A 17,864-nucleotide genomic window follows, 5' to 3' on the forward strand; every position below is an offset into this window, starting at 1 on the left:
TCAGTAGTGTTTTGTTTTTGTTGTTTTTTTTTAGATTTTTTAAAACTAATTTCTTACTGATTTCCATTGGTTTTAGTTTCAAGCAAAATTACCTCAAACTGGACAAAGAAAATTACACTATGGTGTGTTTGAGCCCAGTTTAGACCTGGTTTAGTCCTGTTTTAGTCCTGGTTCAGTCCTGGTTTTAGTCCTGGTTCAGTCCTGGTTCAGTCCTGGTTTAGTCCTGGTTCAGTCCTGGTTTTAGTCCTGGTTCAGTCCTGGTTTAGTCCCGGTCTAGTCCTGGTTTAGTCCTGGTTCAGTTATTCTAGTTTTGTCCTAGTTTGTCTGGGTCTGGTCTGGGTTTAGTTCCAGGTTTAGTCCCAGTTTTGATTTGGTGAATGTGCAAGTGAAAATGATCCCGCTCGCTGCTAATCTGGGTTCAAACACAAAGTAAAAAAAAAAATCTATAAATAAATAAATAAATCCAGCGCGATGTTTTTAGACATAAACATTTCGCATTGACCTCATTTCCACATAATCTCAGTATTTCAGTTTCTTCTCGACCGACTGGAGCAGGAGCTGTGAGTATTGCTCCAGTAGGACCAGGGTGTTGTCCTCCTCTGCTCCGCCCACCGGAGGGCGCTCTCTCTGGGGGTGGACAGGAGGGAGAAGAGGAAGAGAGTCGAGCTCCGTCTTTATCGAAACAAACGCTTCAACCAAGAGACTCTTCATCTGCCGCTGGTCCTCGGTCAAGTCTGTGCTGCTGCCGACGACCTGAGGAACAAGAGGATTTAAGGTTAGACGGATAAAAGTAAACATTAGACTGATAAACGTGAATATTATTGACTCTTTTCACGGAGCCGCCAAACTCAAAAAGTGCTCAGGTCTACCTAAAATAAATCAGTATTTAAATATCAGACGATCACAGACGACGACGTGAGAACTTAACCGGAGGAAGCTCGTGTGTTTATAAAAGAAGGTATTTGTGTCTCAAAGCTAATGCTAATGCTAATGCTAACAACATGTGAATCTCAAAACAGAAAGAAAACGACTTTAAGAAAATGCATTTAATGACAAGTCCATTGTTTTTCTGTGCAAAATCATCCAGACTGTGGCGCTATTTTAATGTCACTAATTCATTTTCATTTCAGTTAGCGTTAGCTTTAAGACACAGCACATTTTAAATGACAATATTCATCTAAAAAGACATAACCCACTTCATCTAAAATCTATTTTAATTTGTTAGCCTTAGCTTCATTTTAATTTGTTAGAATTGGCTTAATTTTATTTTTAGCATTAGCTTAATTTTAATTTCAGTCAGCATTAGCTTCCCTTTAATTTTACTTTGCATTAGCTTAATTTTGATTTGTTAGCATTAGCTTAATTTTAATTTGTTAGCATTAGCTTAATTTTAATTTCAGATAGCATTAGCTTCATTTTAATGTTAGTTAGCATTAGCTTCATTTTAATGTTAGTTAGCATTATCGTAATTTTAAGGTCAGATAGCATTAGCTTCATTTTAATTTGTTAGCATTATCTTAATTTTAATTTGTTAGCATTAGTTTCATTTTAATGTTAGTTAGCATTAGCTTAATTTTAATTTGTTAGCATTATCTTAATTTTAATTTGTTAGCATTATCTTAATTTTAAATTGTTAGCATTAGCTTCATTTTAGATAGTTTAGATTCATTTTAATTTGTTAGTATTAGCTTAATTTTAATTTCAGATAGCATTAGCTTAATTTTAATATTAGTTAGCATTAGCTTCATTTTAATGTTAGTTAGCATTAGTTTCATTTTAATGTTAGATAGCATTAGCTTCATTTTAATTTGTTAGCATTATCTTAATTTTAATTTGTTAGCATTATCTGAATTTTAATTTGTTAGCATTAGCTTCATTTTAATTTGTTAGCATTATCTTAATTTTAATTTGTTAGCATTATCTGAATTTTAATTTGTTAGCATTAGCTTCATTTTAATTTGTTAGCATTAGCTTCATTTTAATTTGTTAGCATTAGCTTCATTTTAATTTCAGTTGTAAGATTAATGCATTTGTACATGTCCCTCACAAAGAAAGAAAAAAAAAGAAGAAAAGAATCGCTCCAAATCCAACTTAGAGGTTTAATCTTGTTGTAGTTGTTTCTTCTCTTTTACTCTTTGAAAAGTCCACTGTGCAGATTAAACGAGTGTCATCCCTCGCTCACATTATTCTCTCATTATTCACTCGTGAGGTCGTCTGACACAGTGACACTTGAACATGGCCCTCGTGAGCGCTGAACCTCAAACCCTCAGGTTAGTGGGCGACATACGCGCCGCCGTTCGCCCTGTACCAGTTTTATTACGCTGCGCTTCGACAGACAGACTGACCGCGGTGTAGGCGTGGACGGCCCTCCGCAGACTGTCCCGCAGCTCGGAGACCACCTGACCGCACGTTTCCACGGTGACGGGCTCATCTGCGACAGAGGGAGGAGAAGGAACATTTAAAACAACAACAAACGCAGACAAGAAACACAATAAATCCAAGCATGTCGAGCTAAATTTAAAGCTGTACTATGTAACTTTTTTAGCCAAGGGTGCGCCGCGTTCTCGTCTCCATGGAAACGTCATTGCTTCGCCTTGAATCTCCCGCAGTTGCAGGTGTTACGCTCAAACAATTACTCCAAAAACATTATGACATTATTGCCGTGAGCGAGGAGCCCTGTTTGTCTCCGCCCCTTTAATGCCATACTGTGGAACATTTCATTTAGAGGTATCACATCTCCATGGAAACAAGCAAAACGCAGACTCTCCACAGTATTTACTAAAGATAGATCATTTATTCTACATCCATACGGTTCTTTGAGACATGAACAATTTTGAATGTTGACGTTTGCGGGTTTATCTTTCCCTCGCCAATCAGGTGGGCGGGGCAAAGTTCTGACAGCCAATCACTGACTGTCTCCATATTTCTAGATCCAATCAAATACTCCGCTCAATCTTTTGACAGGCTAAGACAGGGGTGTCCAAACTTTTTTCATGAAGGGCCGCATATAAAATCACAGACAAAGCCGAGGGCCGACTGAGGGCCATAGACTGGTCGCCAACACAGTGAATACTTCAAATGTGTGTTATTATTACAAGTTAGACTGAACCGCTAGACCTTTATTCACACTTACATCCTCAATGGGACACATTAAATATTTGATAAGGGCTTGTTAAAGCAGATTTTCAGAAATATACAGTAAAAAGTACTGTTTAAAGAAATACAGGCTAATTCACCTGGAAGCTTGAGGGCCAAGAAAAATTGGTCTGAGGGCCGCATTTGGCCCCCGGGCCGCAGTTTGGACATGCCTGGGCTAAGAGGTATCTGTCGTACACTTTTTTCGTTTTTTTGTGTTGCCGTAAGTACTTTCACTGTCTATTAAATATCACACGTTTAGCCGTTTCAAACTGAATAAAATTAGCTTCACTGTTGCCGCTAACGTAGAAATGGTCACACAAAGCTAACGTCAACTTTAGCAATACTGCATTACAAAGAAATAAAAAAAAAAAAAAGTGTAACTACTGCCGTTTAGTCAAATACTCTGTGTACTGACGCTAGCGACGGGACAAATACTCTGTGTACTGACGCTAGCGACGGGACAAATACTCTGTGTACTGACGCTAGTGACGGGTCAAATACTCTGTACTGATGCTAGCGACGGGATAAATACTCTGTGTACTGATGCTAGCGACGGGACAAATACTTTGTGTACTGACGCTAGCGACGGGACAAATACTCTGTACTGATGCTAGCGACGGGACAAATACTCTGTGTACTGACGCTAGTGACGGGTCAAATACTCTGTACTGATGCTAGCGACGGGACAAATACTCTGTGTACTGACGCTAGCGACGGGATAAATACTCTGTGTACTGATGCTAGCGACGGGACAAATACTCTGTGTACTGACGCTAGCGACGGGACAAATACTCTGTGTACTGACGCTAGCGACGGGACAAATACTCTGTGTACTGATGCTAGCGACGGGACAAATACTCTGTACACGTAACTTACTCGACAAAAACAACTGCGTATCCGTCGTTGTTGTGTAACTTTACGATTATTTTGGTCGTGAATAAGTCGAGTATATGAAAAACTGCAGTAGTAGTATTCAGCCGAGTCTGCCGTACTTCATATTTAATCATTTGTTTTTTAATAAATATATATTGCTACTTACGACACTGATATTGCACAAAAAATGTACAAATTCAAATGAAAAACCCTGTTGGTCCAATAAAGTCGTGAGCCGTTGTGTTCGTAGCGGTTGGGATTCGAACTCGGGGTTTTCCTTCCCTCTTGGGCTCAGTTGGTAGAGCGTTTGCCCCCTGACCTGAAGGTTGACGGTTCAAATCCCGCTCTCGACATAAACACTTTGCTTCGAGTGCCCCGTAGACGGAAAAGCGCCGTACAAAACCCTCATTTTTACCGTTTACTCCACCTCTCTGTGACGCTACACCCGCCATGCCGCGCTGCTCGTCCACCAGAGGGCGCTGTTCCTTTGCCTCCTTCACTCTGCCAATGACACATAAATAGAGTTAGTGATATAACAGAACAGTTTAACCGAGGAGCAGAGGTTACATAAGGACTTTTACCTCTCACATTCGGAGCTGGCGTTTCGCTTCGTTGGCGTCGGGTCGAGTCCGGGCGTCTCCGAGGCCTGTGCTCCGTGCGCTGAGGAGACAAAGTGACACGGCTAATCACATTTCGTCCTCCGTTTCCTCTTCCTGTCTCTGTCCATCATCAGTGTGATTGGGTTAACTGTCTAACCTGGTTTATCGTTTCCAGGGGCAGCGACGGAGGCAGAGTCCAGGCGGGCGGGAGGATAAGAGCGAGACGGGGCGGACTGCGACGACAAACGGTTTGAAAACATGAGGGAAAACGCCACGGGAAATCAAGATAATAAAACTTTAATACAAATATGATCTAAAAAAAACACACACATGAGAAAAAATGTTTAAATTCAGAATAATTTATCTTATTTTTAAAGCCAAACGGTTTAAAAACATGAAGAAAAATGCAACGGAAAAACAAGCTAATAAAACTTTAATACAAATATGATCTAAAAAAAAAAAAAAAAAAGACACATGAGAAAAATTTTTTAAATTCAGAATAATTTCTTAATTTTAAAGCCAAATAGTTTAAAAACATGAGGAAAAATACAACTGAAAAAATAAGCTAATAAAACTTTAATACAAATATGAAAAAAAAGAAAAAACACATGAGAAAAAATGTTTAAATTCAGAATCATTTATCTTATTTTTAAAGCCAAACGGTTTAAAAACATGAAAAAAAATGCAACGGAAAATTAAGCTAATAAAACTTTAATACAAATATGATCTAAAAAAAAAAAAACATGAGAAAATTTTTTTTAATTCAGAATAATTTATCTTATTTTTAAAGCCAAATAGTTTAAAAACACAAAGAAAAACACACATTGGAAGAAATATTTAAAGTCAGAATAATTTATCTTAATTTTAAAGCCAAACGGTTTAAAAAAAATGAAGACAAATGCAACAGAAAATTAAGCTAATAAAACTTTGATACAAATATGATCTAAAAAACAAAATAAAACATGAGAAAAAATGTTTAAATTCTGAATAATTTATCTTAATTTTAAAGCCAAACGGTTTTAAAAACATGAGGAAAAATGTAAGAGAAAATCTATTTAAATTTAGAAAAAAATATTTAAATTTTATGTTGATGTTTACATTTATTTGCATATATTTCTTAAAACACGTCCATAAAGTTTTCTTATTATAAAGTAACTCTGTGTACCTTTCTGGAGGCTATTTTGGGGATAAAAATGTTACATAGTGGGGCTTTAATAAAAAATCTGCCTATGAAAAATATGTTTAATATAATTTTATGTATTTTTATATATAATATTTTTAAACAAATCGTATTTTTTTACCACGGATTTATTTAGTTTTTTTTTATTATAAACGCCGCAATAAATCAGGACAACTGTAAGAATTTGAGAATCAACAAAACCTGAACTACTTGTAACTAACTTGTAAATATTTTAGGTTGTGCAAAAAAACAAACATTTAACTGAATAACTTTACTTGATGGTTCATATGTCAACAATGGCTACACACAAAAAAGTATCTATATTTATGTAAAAGTGCAGTGTTTCCTGTCATAGAAAATTAAAAATAAAACTTGACTTTGAGCTAAAATTTCAAATATAAATACATAATTACTCGTGCTGATCTTTGTGTACACTGTGGGTCTCACCTCTGGCACCAGGCTGCGCCGCGGGCTCAGGGGCCACTGGGGCTGCGGGATCCGAGAAGGTGTGACTATCGTGGAGGTAACAGAAGCGCGTCGAGGGGCGGTGGCAGCGGGGCTTTTGGACGGTGAAAATGCCACGGGAGACGACACGAGAGACGGATCTGGTTTTGTTTTGGTTAAATCTGGCGAGCGCGGCGGCGATCCGAGCTGCAGGCCGTCACCCAGAGAGAACGAGCGGCTAATTTTAGCGATGGAGCTAGCTGTGGGGTTCATGTAGGAGCGGGGCGTCCTGGGAGAGGGGAGAGGGGAGACGGGGGAGACGGAGGACGAGGAAGAGGAGGGAGGGGAGGTGAGGAGGAGGGACGGTTTGGGCCGGTCCAAAAACAGGTGCTGAGGTCGTTTTGGGATCGGTCGGTGGTCACTGGAGAGCGCAGGAGACACCGGAGACACTGGAGAAAGAGAAAAAGAGTCAAGCTATTTCACGTAGATTATATTAATTTATTATTTTAACACGTCAAATCTGCCTCGAATCTGAAAAAAGTTCAATCTACCAGAGTTTTTATCTTGATTTGAGCCGTTTTGACTCATTGTGTTTTATTAAATCTTGTAAAACCTCCAAACAAAGACATTTTAAAACGAAAATATATTTTAAGGGGAATTTTCTTGACGAATATTTTGGTTGAAAACAAATAATACAAAAATTTATTATAAGCTAAAAATATGTACCGGATTTTCGTCACTATACATGGCATTTTTTCATATTTTGTGCGGGGGTGCGACTTATAAAAATGCAACTTATATATGTGTTTTTCTTCATTATTATACATTTTTTTACAGGTGCGACTTATACTCCAGAGCGACATATAATCAGATAAATTTCCCCAAAAAATGCGACTTATAGTCCAGAGCGACGTATATGTTTTTTTCTTCATTATTAAGCATTTTTTTGCAGGTGCGACTTCTACTCCAGAGCGTTTTTAAGTCCGGAAAATACGATAATTGAAAATGTTTTTTGGTCTGATGAAGTAACTTTGCTGCAATATGGATTCTCGTGATATTTGGGGGTTCACAAAATCACGAAAACACATTTTTTTGCAGGTGCGACTTATACTCCAGAGCGACTTATACTCAGATAAATTTCCCCAAAAACTGCGACTTATATATACTTTTTCTTCATTATTATACATTTTTTTTGCAGGTGTGACTTATACTCAGATAAATTTCCCCCAAAAATGTGACTCATATATGTTTTTATTCATTATTATAAATTTTTTGCAGGTGCGACTTATACTCCAGAGCGACTTATACTCAGATAAATTTCCCCCAAAAATGCGACTTATAGTCCAGTGCGACTTATGTTTTTTTTCTTCATTATTACGAATTTTTTTGCAGGTGTGACTTATACTCAGATAAATTTCCCCCAAAAATGCGACTTATAGTCCACTGCGACTTATGTTTTTTTTCTTCATTATTACGATTTTTTTTGCAGGTGCGACTTCTACTCCAGAGCGACGTAAAGTCTGTAAAATACAGTAAGTGAAAATGTGTTTTGGTCTGATGAAGTAACTTTGCTGCAAGATGGATTCTCGAGATATTTGGGGGTTCACAAAATCACGAAAACACATTTTTTTGCTGGTGCGACTTATACTCCAGAGCGACTTATACTCAGATAAATTTCCCAAAAAATGCGACTTTTATATACTTTTTTCTTCATTATTAAGCATTTCTTTGCAGGTGCGACTTATACTCCAGAGCGACGTAAAGTCCTGAAAATACAATAATTGAAAATGTTTTTTAGTCTGATGAAGTAACTTTGCTGCAAGATGGATTCTCGTGATATTTGGGGGTTCACAAAATCACGAAAACGCATCTTGAGATTCTCCCACTGTGGACCGATCTAATCCAGGGGCGTCGGACTTCGGGGGGTAAAGGGGGCTGTTTCCCCGGGGCCCAGAGCAGGAGGGGGCCCTTCACAAAATCTGTAATATGCAATTTTCATAAAGAGAACATGTAACACAGGTCCACCAAGATGATGTTTAATCCACGATCCAGAATTTTGTATGACACCCCTGGACCAATCACAGCGTGGCAATGAGACTTGGGCGGAGCCAAAGGTGAAGCGCCCGAACGAACTTCAGCTTAAATGGCGAAGAAATACGAGCAGAAGGTCAAAGCTTTATGATTTTTTTTTCGAACAGGGAAGATGTCTGTGCTTTTTTCCCCAACTGGATGTAACAAAAGTTAGATTTTCATCTTTTGTCCGCCATTTTGAAGCTTCGCCCAATCAGATTCAAGTATTAGTCGCGATGTTCTGCGTTTTCCCCGATCACTTTCAGCGAGAACCTTTCCAGATAAATGCGTAGAACTCACTCAGAGGGCTACGTGCATCAGTCTGGTCTGAGCTTACCGACAACAAGATGTTTTTTTTTTTTTTTGGCAATGAAACTAAACACATAAAACATTCTCGCTGCCTGAGGTTGTGTAAAAACGGTTGTGTCGTATCGATCTTACTCTGAGACGGCAGGTTCTGGACAGAGTGAGCTTTATATAAACAGATGTGAGCGTCCAGAGCGGGAGGAGCTTTGACTGAAGGGACGGAGAGTCTCCACGAGTGTCCACCAGAGGGCGTCGTGTTCTTCTGCGCCCGGAGGAGAGGAGCGCCGTCTGCGTCTGCCCTGAAGAAAGAACAACCAATTATTATTATTATCTTTATTATCACGAAAATACTCGGCTAAATAGTAGTAATGATCATGAATTGTGGATTTAATAAGAACCAAAGTAAAACACTGAACTAAACGGAAGGTAAAACTGTTATTTCTCACCGCAGACTCGTGTAGCTGGAGCATGTGACGTCCTCGCTGCATGTGTTACCTATGCTCTCCATCAGGGGGCGCACTTTGGACACTGGGGGCTTAGAGCTAAGACAAAAACAAAAAAAAGGATGTGCCTGGTCAACAAACTGGACGGTACCTGGAGGACTAACTGCAAGAGTGAGAGGGAGGAGGTGTTTGTTTTAGGAGGACTAAAGGGGAGAGTGAAGGGGAAGGAGGGGCGACATCTGGAGGAGTAAAGAGGAGAGTGAGGAAGGGCAGGGTCTGGAGGACTAAAAGGGAGAGGGAAGGAGGAGGAGGTGTTTGTTTCTAGAGGACTAAAGGGAGAGTGAGGAAGGGCGGGGTGTGGAGGACTAAAGAGGAGAGTGAGGTGGGAGGAAGGGCGGGGTCTGGAGGACTAAAGAGGAGAGTGAGGGGGGAGGAAGGGCGGGGTCTGGAGGACTAAAAGGGAGAGGGAAGGAGGAGGAGATGTTGGTTTCTGGAGAACTAAAGGGAAAAGAGAGGGGGACAAGGTGCAGGGTTTAGAGGACTAAAGAGGAGAGTGAAGGAGGAGGAGGTGTTTGTTTCAGGAGGACTAAAGGGGAGAGTGAAGGAGGTATTTGTTTCAGGAGGACTAAAGGGGAGAGTGAGGGGGGAGGAGGTGTTTGTTTTAGGAGGACCAAAGGGGAGAGTGAAGGAGGAGGAGGTGTTTGTTTCAGGAGGACTAAAGGGGAGAGTGAAGGAGGAGGAGGTGTTTGTTTTAGGAGGACTAAAGGGGAGAGTGAGGAAAGGCGGGGTCTGGAGGAGTAAAGGGGAGTGTGAAAGAGGAGGACGTGTTGATTTCTGGAGGATTAAAGGGGAGAGTGAGGGAGGAGGAGGTGTTTGTTTCAGGAGGACTAAAGGGGAGAGTGAAGGAGGAGGAGGTGTTTGTTTTAGGAGGACTAAAGGGGAGAGTGAGGAAAGGCGGGGTCTGGAGGAGTAAAGGGGAGTGTGAAAGAGGAGGACGTGTTGATTTCTGGAGGATTAAAGGGGAGAGTGAGGGAGGAGGAGGGGTGGCGTTTAGAGGACAAAAGGAGGAGAGTGAGGGGGAGGAGGTGTTGGTTTCTGGAGGAGTAAAGGGGAGCGTGAGAGGAGGGGGTGTTCGTTTCTAGAAGACGGGAGAGTGAGGGAGGAGGAGGGACGGGATCTGGACAGATAAGAAACAGTGTGATTGGTTTAACATAAAATAATAATAATAAAATATCCTCGCTTTAAACTCCGCCCCCTGCAGCCAAATGTTTGTAATCAGAAACACCAAGGCAGACATGAGTGATGTCACCAACTACTGGAAATTGCAGAGACGACTGGAGGCAGCACGAACTTAGATTTATCTGTTTTTTTGGAGTGTTTTTTTTACCAGAACGCTCAAAATTTACCTAGTTTGAACTAAAATTACCCCAAAAATTATAAGAAACAATAGATGATGCAATTCAAAATCATACACATAATTTAGTAGTGAAAAAAATGAGAAATGTTTAGTTCCACCGTAACAATCCCACAGTCATGAGAAGGATCCGGCGCGTCTCAAACCTCCCCGGGTTTGTCTGTGTGATAATGTCCGTGCGTGTGGCATTATGTGGGTCGTACCTGTTCTGTCCTCTGCTCAGGAAGCGTGACGGGAGCCCGGGTCTGGGGACGGGGCTCTGAGCTCTGGACACGAAGCCGCCGTCACGAACATCCACAGCTGGAGACGCAACAGTGAAAAAAATGCATCGCACGTTTAGACTTTGTTTTGAGCCGACGTCAGACGAGACTCTAAAGTATTCGGTATTTAACGCTTTTCAAACTGGATACTAAGGAATAGACTCGATACTGAACAAAAAAGCTCTTTCTTTAGACAATATACAGTGATTTTCAACATTAAATAGCAGAACTTTGACTTTATATCTGTGTAATCCCTCTGCGTGTCACAATTCAACGCCTAAACACTTCGTCAGTTACATTTTAAAGGGCAGTTACGTAACATCCGGCGCGTCCCATTTCACGAAACCCGCGATTACGGCCTGAAAATGCGGCTCACGTTTCCATTTAGCTCGCCCGTGAACGAAGAGTACATCCTGTATCCCATCACGCACCACCACGCGTGACGTCTCGCCTTCTACGAGAGAAAATGGAGTCCGCGGCCGCTGTTGGGTTGTCATCCGGTTCGGAAATACACGTTTAACCCTCGTGTGTTCCTCCCAGTCGAGTTACGTCGAAGTTCCTCTGGGCTCAATTTGACCCCAATTTATTTTTCTCATAATTCAGCCATAAAATAACACACTTTTTTTTAAATATATATAATTTGGAGCTTATTTTCAGTCTGACTTTTTATTTTGGCCCTATTTTAGTAAAGATGGTGCATTTTTAGACCTCAAAATCTCCTGCAACTCTTAATTTTTTAAGTGCAGAGGTGGAAATTAAGTTGATTTGAGTTATAAAACAAACAAATTGGGGTCAAATTGAACTTTAACGTGACTTGTTTTTCAGACAGTTCTTATTATACAATCAACATTTTTTCCAAGTGGCCCAATTTTTCAACCTATTTGATAAAGAAATGTCCAAGTTCTGCTGGGAGTGAGTTATTTTTTTGGGGTCATAAATTACCCCAGGACGACACAAGGGTTAAATGTAAAAAAATAAATAAATACTGGTTTATCTCAGCTAAAAAAGCGCGACATGAAACTGTTAAAGTTTGAATAAAGATACTACGGAGCGAGGTGATGTAACGTAAGCGCATCGAGGTTGACGCACGCTCCTCGGCACGGCGTTTGCGTTGTTTCTAATTCTTGTCCTGATGCAGCTCAAAATCATCTAAAAATAATAATAATAATAATACATTTTATTTATAACGCACTTTACATTTAAACAACAAATCTCAAAGTGCTACAGTGCAAAAAAAGACATTAAAAACAGAAGACAATATTCAGGAAAGGTTCATTTCTGCCTTGTGAATGTGACTTTTTTTAACATCAGTACCTGCGAAAAATGAGCGTCAAGTTTCAACACTAGCTTTAGCATCGATTAGCATCCGATTCGCGATACTTTTGACAGCTCTGTTTCAAATACATCCAGTCTGTGTGTGAGAAAAACACTCAAGAGATTATATTCTACTTTATATATAAACTGCCAACCAACGTTTTGATCAAAGGCGTTATTTTCAGATAAAGGCAATTTAACTAGAGTTTTTGAGCAGCCCGTTTTCCCATGTGGCTCAGTGGTTAAGCTACAGCGCATATACAGCATTTGGAGTAAATAAAGTGTAGATAAAGGGATTTTGAGCAAACATCTGTAAAGAAATAAATGCACTGTAGATACGGAACATTCGAGACAAAGCAATAATAATAATCCTAATCCCTTCGTCTTACACGCCGCTTTTCCAGACGCTCAAAGTTTCCTGCGTCATTCGTTCGCTCTACACTCTGGTGGTAAGTTACAGCTGTAGCCGCAGTCGTCCCGGGGCAGACTGAGGGAAGCGAGGCTGCCGATCTGTGCCATCGGCCCCTCCGACGCGACTTTTGCACAAGGAAATGTAGAAATGCAGCGTCTCGTTTAAGGATACGACAACGATAACACAGCGACAGTATCTCCACGTAGACAAGAAGATGCTAAACCTCCCACCAGAAAAGCGACGTAATCCGACTTTACTTCCTTTATAACGAGAAACATCATCTCTAAATTTAACCCAGATGCCCTCACCCGCTCCGTGTTTCAGATCCTGCTGGTTTTTGTTCGTGAAGTCGTCCGTGTCGTCTTCAGTCACTGCCCTGAGAGCCTCCTCCACACTGCTCACCGTGAGAGGAGACACCTGCGCCTCCTCTGCTCCCCGCTCCTCCTCCTCCTCCTCTGAGCTGTCCCGGTTCAGAGAGTCCGCTTCTGGAAAAAAAAACCATTCTAAACATGTCACCGGTGTAAACGTGACTGTCTACAAATCTTACATAAGCAGAAAACTGGTGCAAAATGGGCAGTTAACCAAGATTAACATTTAACTTTTATTTCCAATTTTCAATCAGTAAGAGTTTGGTTTGACGTGTTCAGACAATTTTAATAAACTATGGTGGTTTGATCAGATTCTTATATATATCATTTTCAAACAAAGAAACAGAGCAGACCACAAACAACACGGAGCATCTCGGGAAAGCAGTTACAGAAAAAACACGTCGTCAGGATTAGTTTTTTTGTTTTTTTTGGTGTGCTCTGTGCCGTCTTCCTCTTCCCTTCTGTGTTTGAGTCTGGAGCTGGGCGGAGACTCTAGCACCACCTCCACACACCTGCTTCTGATCAAGCAATCACGCTGCACCTGTGAGCGCTAAAAGACGGAGGAACCGACACTCTGGACCAGATCGTTCTGTCGTAAAGAGTGACGGACGGACCGAAGATACAGACTCGGGGAAACAGGTTAGAGCAAAGTTTATTAGGAGACATTTGGGGGCGGTGTCGTCTTGGAGCAGGTTGTAAGTCGCAGGGTCAGAGGCTGAGGTGTTTGTACCGGTCGTGGAGAGCTGGGTCGGAGACGGAGGAGCAGAGTGGGATCAGGGTGGATACACGGACGAATAACCCGGAACGTGACATGAAGAACGACCCGTGGAAATACAGGAAGATGACAAGACGATCTGGCCCTGAGTGTCGGGTCCTCCGTCCTTCAGTACTCACAGGTGGAGCTGGATTGCTGATGTGGAGGAGGTGCTAGAGTCTCCGCCCAGGTCCAAACGCAGAAGGGAGGAGGGAAAATGACACAGAACACACAAAAAAAACCCAAATCCTGACAAAAGTATAGTTGTTCCAATGACAGACGTAATCAAATACTTAATTTTTTAATATAACAAACCAATTTCTCCCAAAATCTTTGACATTTTTCAGCAGAAAGTCTCAAAGATTTTCTTAGATTCTTAAGATGATTATTTTCCAGTGCACGAGGTGACTAATTTACAGGTGTTGAATCAAATCTGTCCAAGTTAAGATGAATAATTTAAGTTTTTTTTTGACTTTTTTGCATTATTTTAAGTCGTGAACGTGCCCATTTTCACTGTAAAGTCTCCGTACCGTGCGGGAGGTGGTCGGGGCTGGACTCTCTGCTGTCGTATCCCACAGAACAGGCGCTGTCGGGGCTTTGGCTCTCCTGACTCTCACTCCTCCTCCCTCTCCACTGCCCCCTGCTGGACGCCGCCTTCGCTCTGTAATCACTGACGTCAGGGACAGAAATAGAAACAATTAGACCCAGGGATCATTTGGCTGTGATAATCTGGGTGAAAGTGTTTCGTACGGCTGCACGATTTTAGAGGAAAATGTAATTATGATTTATCTGATACGTGTAGATTTGAGGTTAAGTTTAGGTTTAAAAAGTAGGATTTTTGGATGTAAACAGCTTCAGGAGAGTTTTAGAGAATACAGAAATATAAACTGATGAATGAACACAGGAATCACATGTTTTAGAATGCAGGGAGGGCATCTGACGCACAGGGAGGGCATCTGACGCACAGGGAGGGCATCTGACGCACAGGGAGGGCATCTGACGCACAGGGAGGGCATCTGACGCACAGGGAGGGCATCTGACGCACACAGGGAGGGCATCTGACACACAGGGAGGGCATCTGTCTTTGATAATTTTTTGATAATCCCACTGACTCATTATTATTATTATTATTAGTTTTTTATTATTATTATTATTTGTTTTTTATTATTATTATATTATTTTTATTATTATTGTTTTTATTATTATTTTTATTATTTGTTTGTATTATTATTATTATTATTATTATTATTATTATTATTTGTTTTTTATTATTATTATTTGTTTAATATTATTATTTTTATTATTATTATTATTTTATTATTATTATTATTTACTATGTGATGCTTTTCTTATTTATTTACAGTCAGGATTTGTGTGATTATTTAATTATTTTTTTTTTTGTATTATTATTATTATTATTATTATTATTATTATTTTATATTATTTATTTACTTTTTAAGTTTTAGTTTTGTTATATATAAAAATTAAAAATGTGTGAATAGATTTGTTGTTTTAAATGACAGTATATTGTAATATTTGTTCACACATTAATAAAAATATGAATAAAAAATAAATAAATAAATAATAATCCCACTGACTCGAATGCCGTTTTTTATTAATTTGTTATATTTCGTGCGGCCGTAGTGTTTTCAGACTTTACCTTTCCCTGTCGTCGGAGAAGGGCGGAGCCTCTTTGGCGTCTGGCGTGCTCCTGGAGTGAGAGAGCCAATCAGAGCGGAGCCACGCCCTGCGCCGCCGGGATCTGTCGTCCAGCTAAAAAGACAAAAATAAAAGAGTTCAGTCCGAGCGTTTGGCTGGAAACACAGATTTACAGGAGAAAACAGGACGAAAAGTGATAAAATCCTTTAGAGAACATTGTGTCGGATCTGACGGCGGCTTGTTGCCATGGAGACGTTATCGCTTTGCGTAGAAAATGTCACAGTACGGCATTAAATTGTTTATCCCCGTACAGACAAGGAGCTGACACTGCAAAGGCAAGTGACAGGTCAGATCTGTGGAGACGCAACAAGGTAATTCTACGTTACAATTAAAGATTATTGATTAAATACAAAATAGTGAATTTAAATGCCATATTGCCATTTTTATGACATTCTTTACCCTAAATCTTTACTTATATTCCACACATGTAACTGTAAGTAAACTGTATTATTTTTATTTTATTTTATTATATTTATTACTTTCAAATTACAAATATTGCACATGGATTTGCATAGACATTAAAAAAAAGTCTGTTTAACTGTGTATCTCCTGATAAACTGACATTTTAAGACAGTTGTACCTTTTAATTTACTTTGTCGCGGCCACGTAAAATGACGTGGCGGGCCGAATTTGGCACACGGGCCTTGGGTTTGACACATGTGGTTTATGTGTAATGTTTTCTATCTCTTTGACCTGATTTTCGTGATACTCTCGGTTGTTACGCACGAGTATATCGCTTGTTTGTTCACGTACAAGACGATGTGTCCAGCCTGACGTCACTTGGACCAGATTTAAACTTTTTACGATTATTTTGATGGTTTAAATTCACCGTTTGTTTGTTTATTTATTTATTTTTCAGCTGAGGACGAGACGACGCGATTAAGGAAACAGCTTTTTAACGTTTGCGCACAATTAATTCAATAAATCTGACTTTTTGATTCAAGACGACTTCTCTATTTCATATATTGTTAAGGTTTTTTACTATTAGAAATTCCACAAAACCATATACGGAACATTCCACGACAGACGATAACATCTCCCTGGAGACGTGCAGGTTGAAAAGTCACACAGTGCAGCTTTAAATATTTATGAGACCAACATTTAGTACAATTTTAGCTCAATATTAAGTCAACAAATACATTAAATACACACTTTTCCAGTTTAAAGTCACTCAAAATGCTTCACATCACACACACATTTATACGGGGGGGTTAAGTGTCTTGCCCAACGACACAACGGCAGGGTTCATCTGTGGGAGCTGGAATCGCACCGACAACCCGTGGGTCAATAGATCCGACCGCGCGACCAATATTTATGTTTATGTCGAGAGCGGGATTCGAACCGACAACTTTTACGGCGTCGACAAAACAAAACTGAAATCACGTTTACATCAAGATCGATATTAAAGTTATGCTAAAAAAACCCCCCAAAAACTGTTCTCTGATCTCTGTTCTAATGTTATTTCCTCATCACAAATAAACCTGGAGTTGTGTTTTTTTGTTTCATTCACACAGATTTAGACTGAGAAAACGCTCTGTTCCACCTTGTGATGTCATCAGGTGATACAGGAAGTGCTCCGCTGTGTTTTTAAACTCCACACACCTTCATTTATAAAATCATTTGGATCATTTCAGCTCTAGAATTGGGGATAGACCAGGACTGAACCAGGACTGAACCAGGACTGAACCAGGACTAAACCAGGACTAAACCAGAACTAAACCAGGACTGGACCAGGACTAAACCAGGACTAAACCAGGACTGAAACCAGGACTAAACCAGGACTGAACCAGGACTGAACCAGGACTGAACCAGGACTGAACCAGGACTGAACCAGGACTAAACCAGGACTAAACCAGAACTAAACCAGGACTGGACCAGGACTAAACCAGGACTAAACCAGGACTGAAACCAGGACTAAGCCAGGACTGAACCAGGACTGAACCAGGACTAAACCAGGACTGAACTAGGACTAAACCAGGACTAAACCAGGACTAAACCAGGACTGAACCAGGAGTAAAACCAGGACTAAACCAGGACTGAACCAGGACTGAACCAGGACTGAACCAGGACTAAACCAGGACTGAACCAGGATTAAACCAGGACTAAACCAGGACTGAACTAGGACTAAACCAGGACTGAACCAGGACTAAACCAGGACTGAACCAGGATTAAACCAGGACTAAACCAGGACTGAACTAGGACTAAACCAGGACTGAACCAGGACTGAACCAGGATTAAACCAGGACTAAACCAGGACTGAACCAGGACTAAACCAGGACTGAACTAGGACTAAACCAGGACTAAACCGGGACTGAACCAGGACTAAACCAGGACTGAACTAGGACTAAACCAGGACTGAACTAGGACTAAACCAGGACTGAACCAGGACTAAACCAGGACTGAACCAGGACTGAACCAGGATTAAACCAGGACTAAACCAGGACTGAACCAGGACTAAACCAGGACTAAACCAGGACTGAACCAGGACTAAACCAGGACTGAACTAGGACTAAACCAGGACTAAACCGGGACTGAACCAGGACTAAACCAGGACTGAACTAGGACTAAAC

At 40.4% G+C, this 17,864-nt stretch overlaps 1 protein-coding gene across 1 annotated transcript in view; it reads right to left on the minus strand.

The window, feature by feature from the left end:
- Positions 1 to 519: 519 nt before the first annotated feature.
- LOC117392573 (mitogen-activated protein kinase-binding protein 1-like) overlaps positions 520 to 17,864 on the minus strand; it is a 56,727-nt gene continuing 39,382 nt past the window's right edge. The window contains exons 23-33 of the mRNA XM_055232189.1: positions 15,236 to 15,348; positions 14,106 to 14,245; positions 12,762 to 12,938; positions 10,671 to 10,767; positions 9,057 to 9,152; positions 8,746 to 8,909; positions 6,204 to 6,683; positions 4,593 to 4,671; positions 4,427 to 4,512; positions 2,346 to 2,431; positions 520 to 753 (exon numbers count right to left, since the gene is read on the minus strand). Of these exons, the coding sequence (XP_055088164.1) occupies positions 520 to 753; positions 2,346 to 2,431; positions 4,427 to 4,512; positions 4,593 to 4,671; positions 6,204 to 6,683; positions 8,746 to 8,909; positions 9,057 to 9,152; positions 10,671 to 10,767; positions 12,762 to 12,938; positions 14,106 to 14,245; positions 15,236 to 15,348 (1,752 nt within the window). The remainder of the gene's footprint in view (positions 754 to 2,345; positions 2,432 to 4,426; positions 4,513 to 4,592; positions 4,672 to 6,203; positions 6,684 to 8,745; positions 8,910 to 9,056; positions 9,153 to 10,670; positions 10,768 to 12,761; positions 12,939 to 14,105; positions 14,246 to 15,235; positions 15,349 to 17,864) is intronic.

The sequence above is a fragment of the Periophthalmus magnuspinnatus genome, chromosome 24, assembly GCF_009829125.3.
Source record: "Periophthalmus magnuspinnatus isolate fPerMag1 chromosome 24, fPerMag1.2.pri, whole genome shotgun sequence".
NCBI lineage: Eukaryota > Metazoa > Chordata > Actinopteri > Gobiiformes > Gobiidae > Periophthalmus > Periophthalmus magnuspinnatus.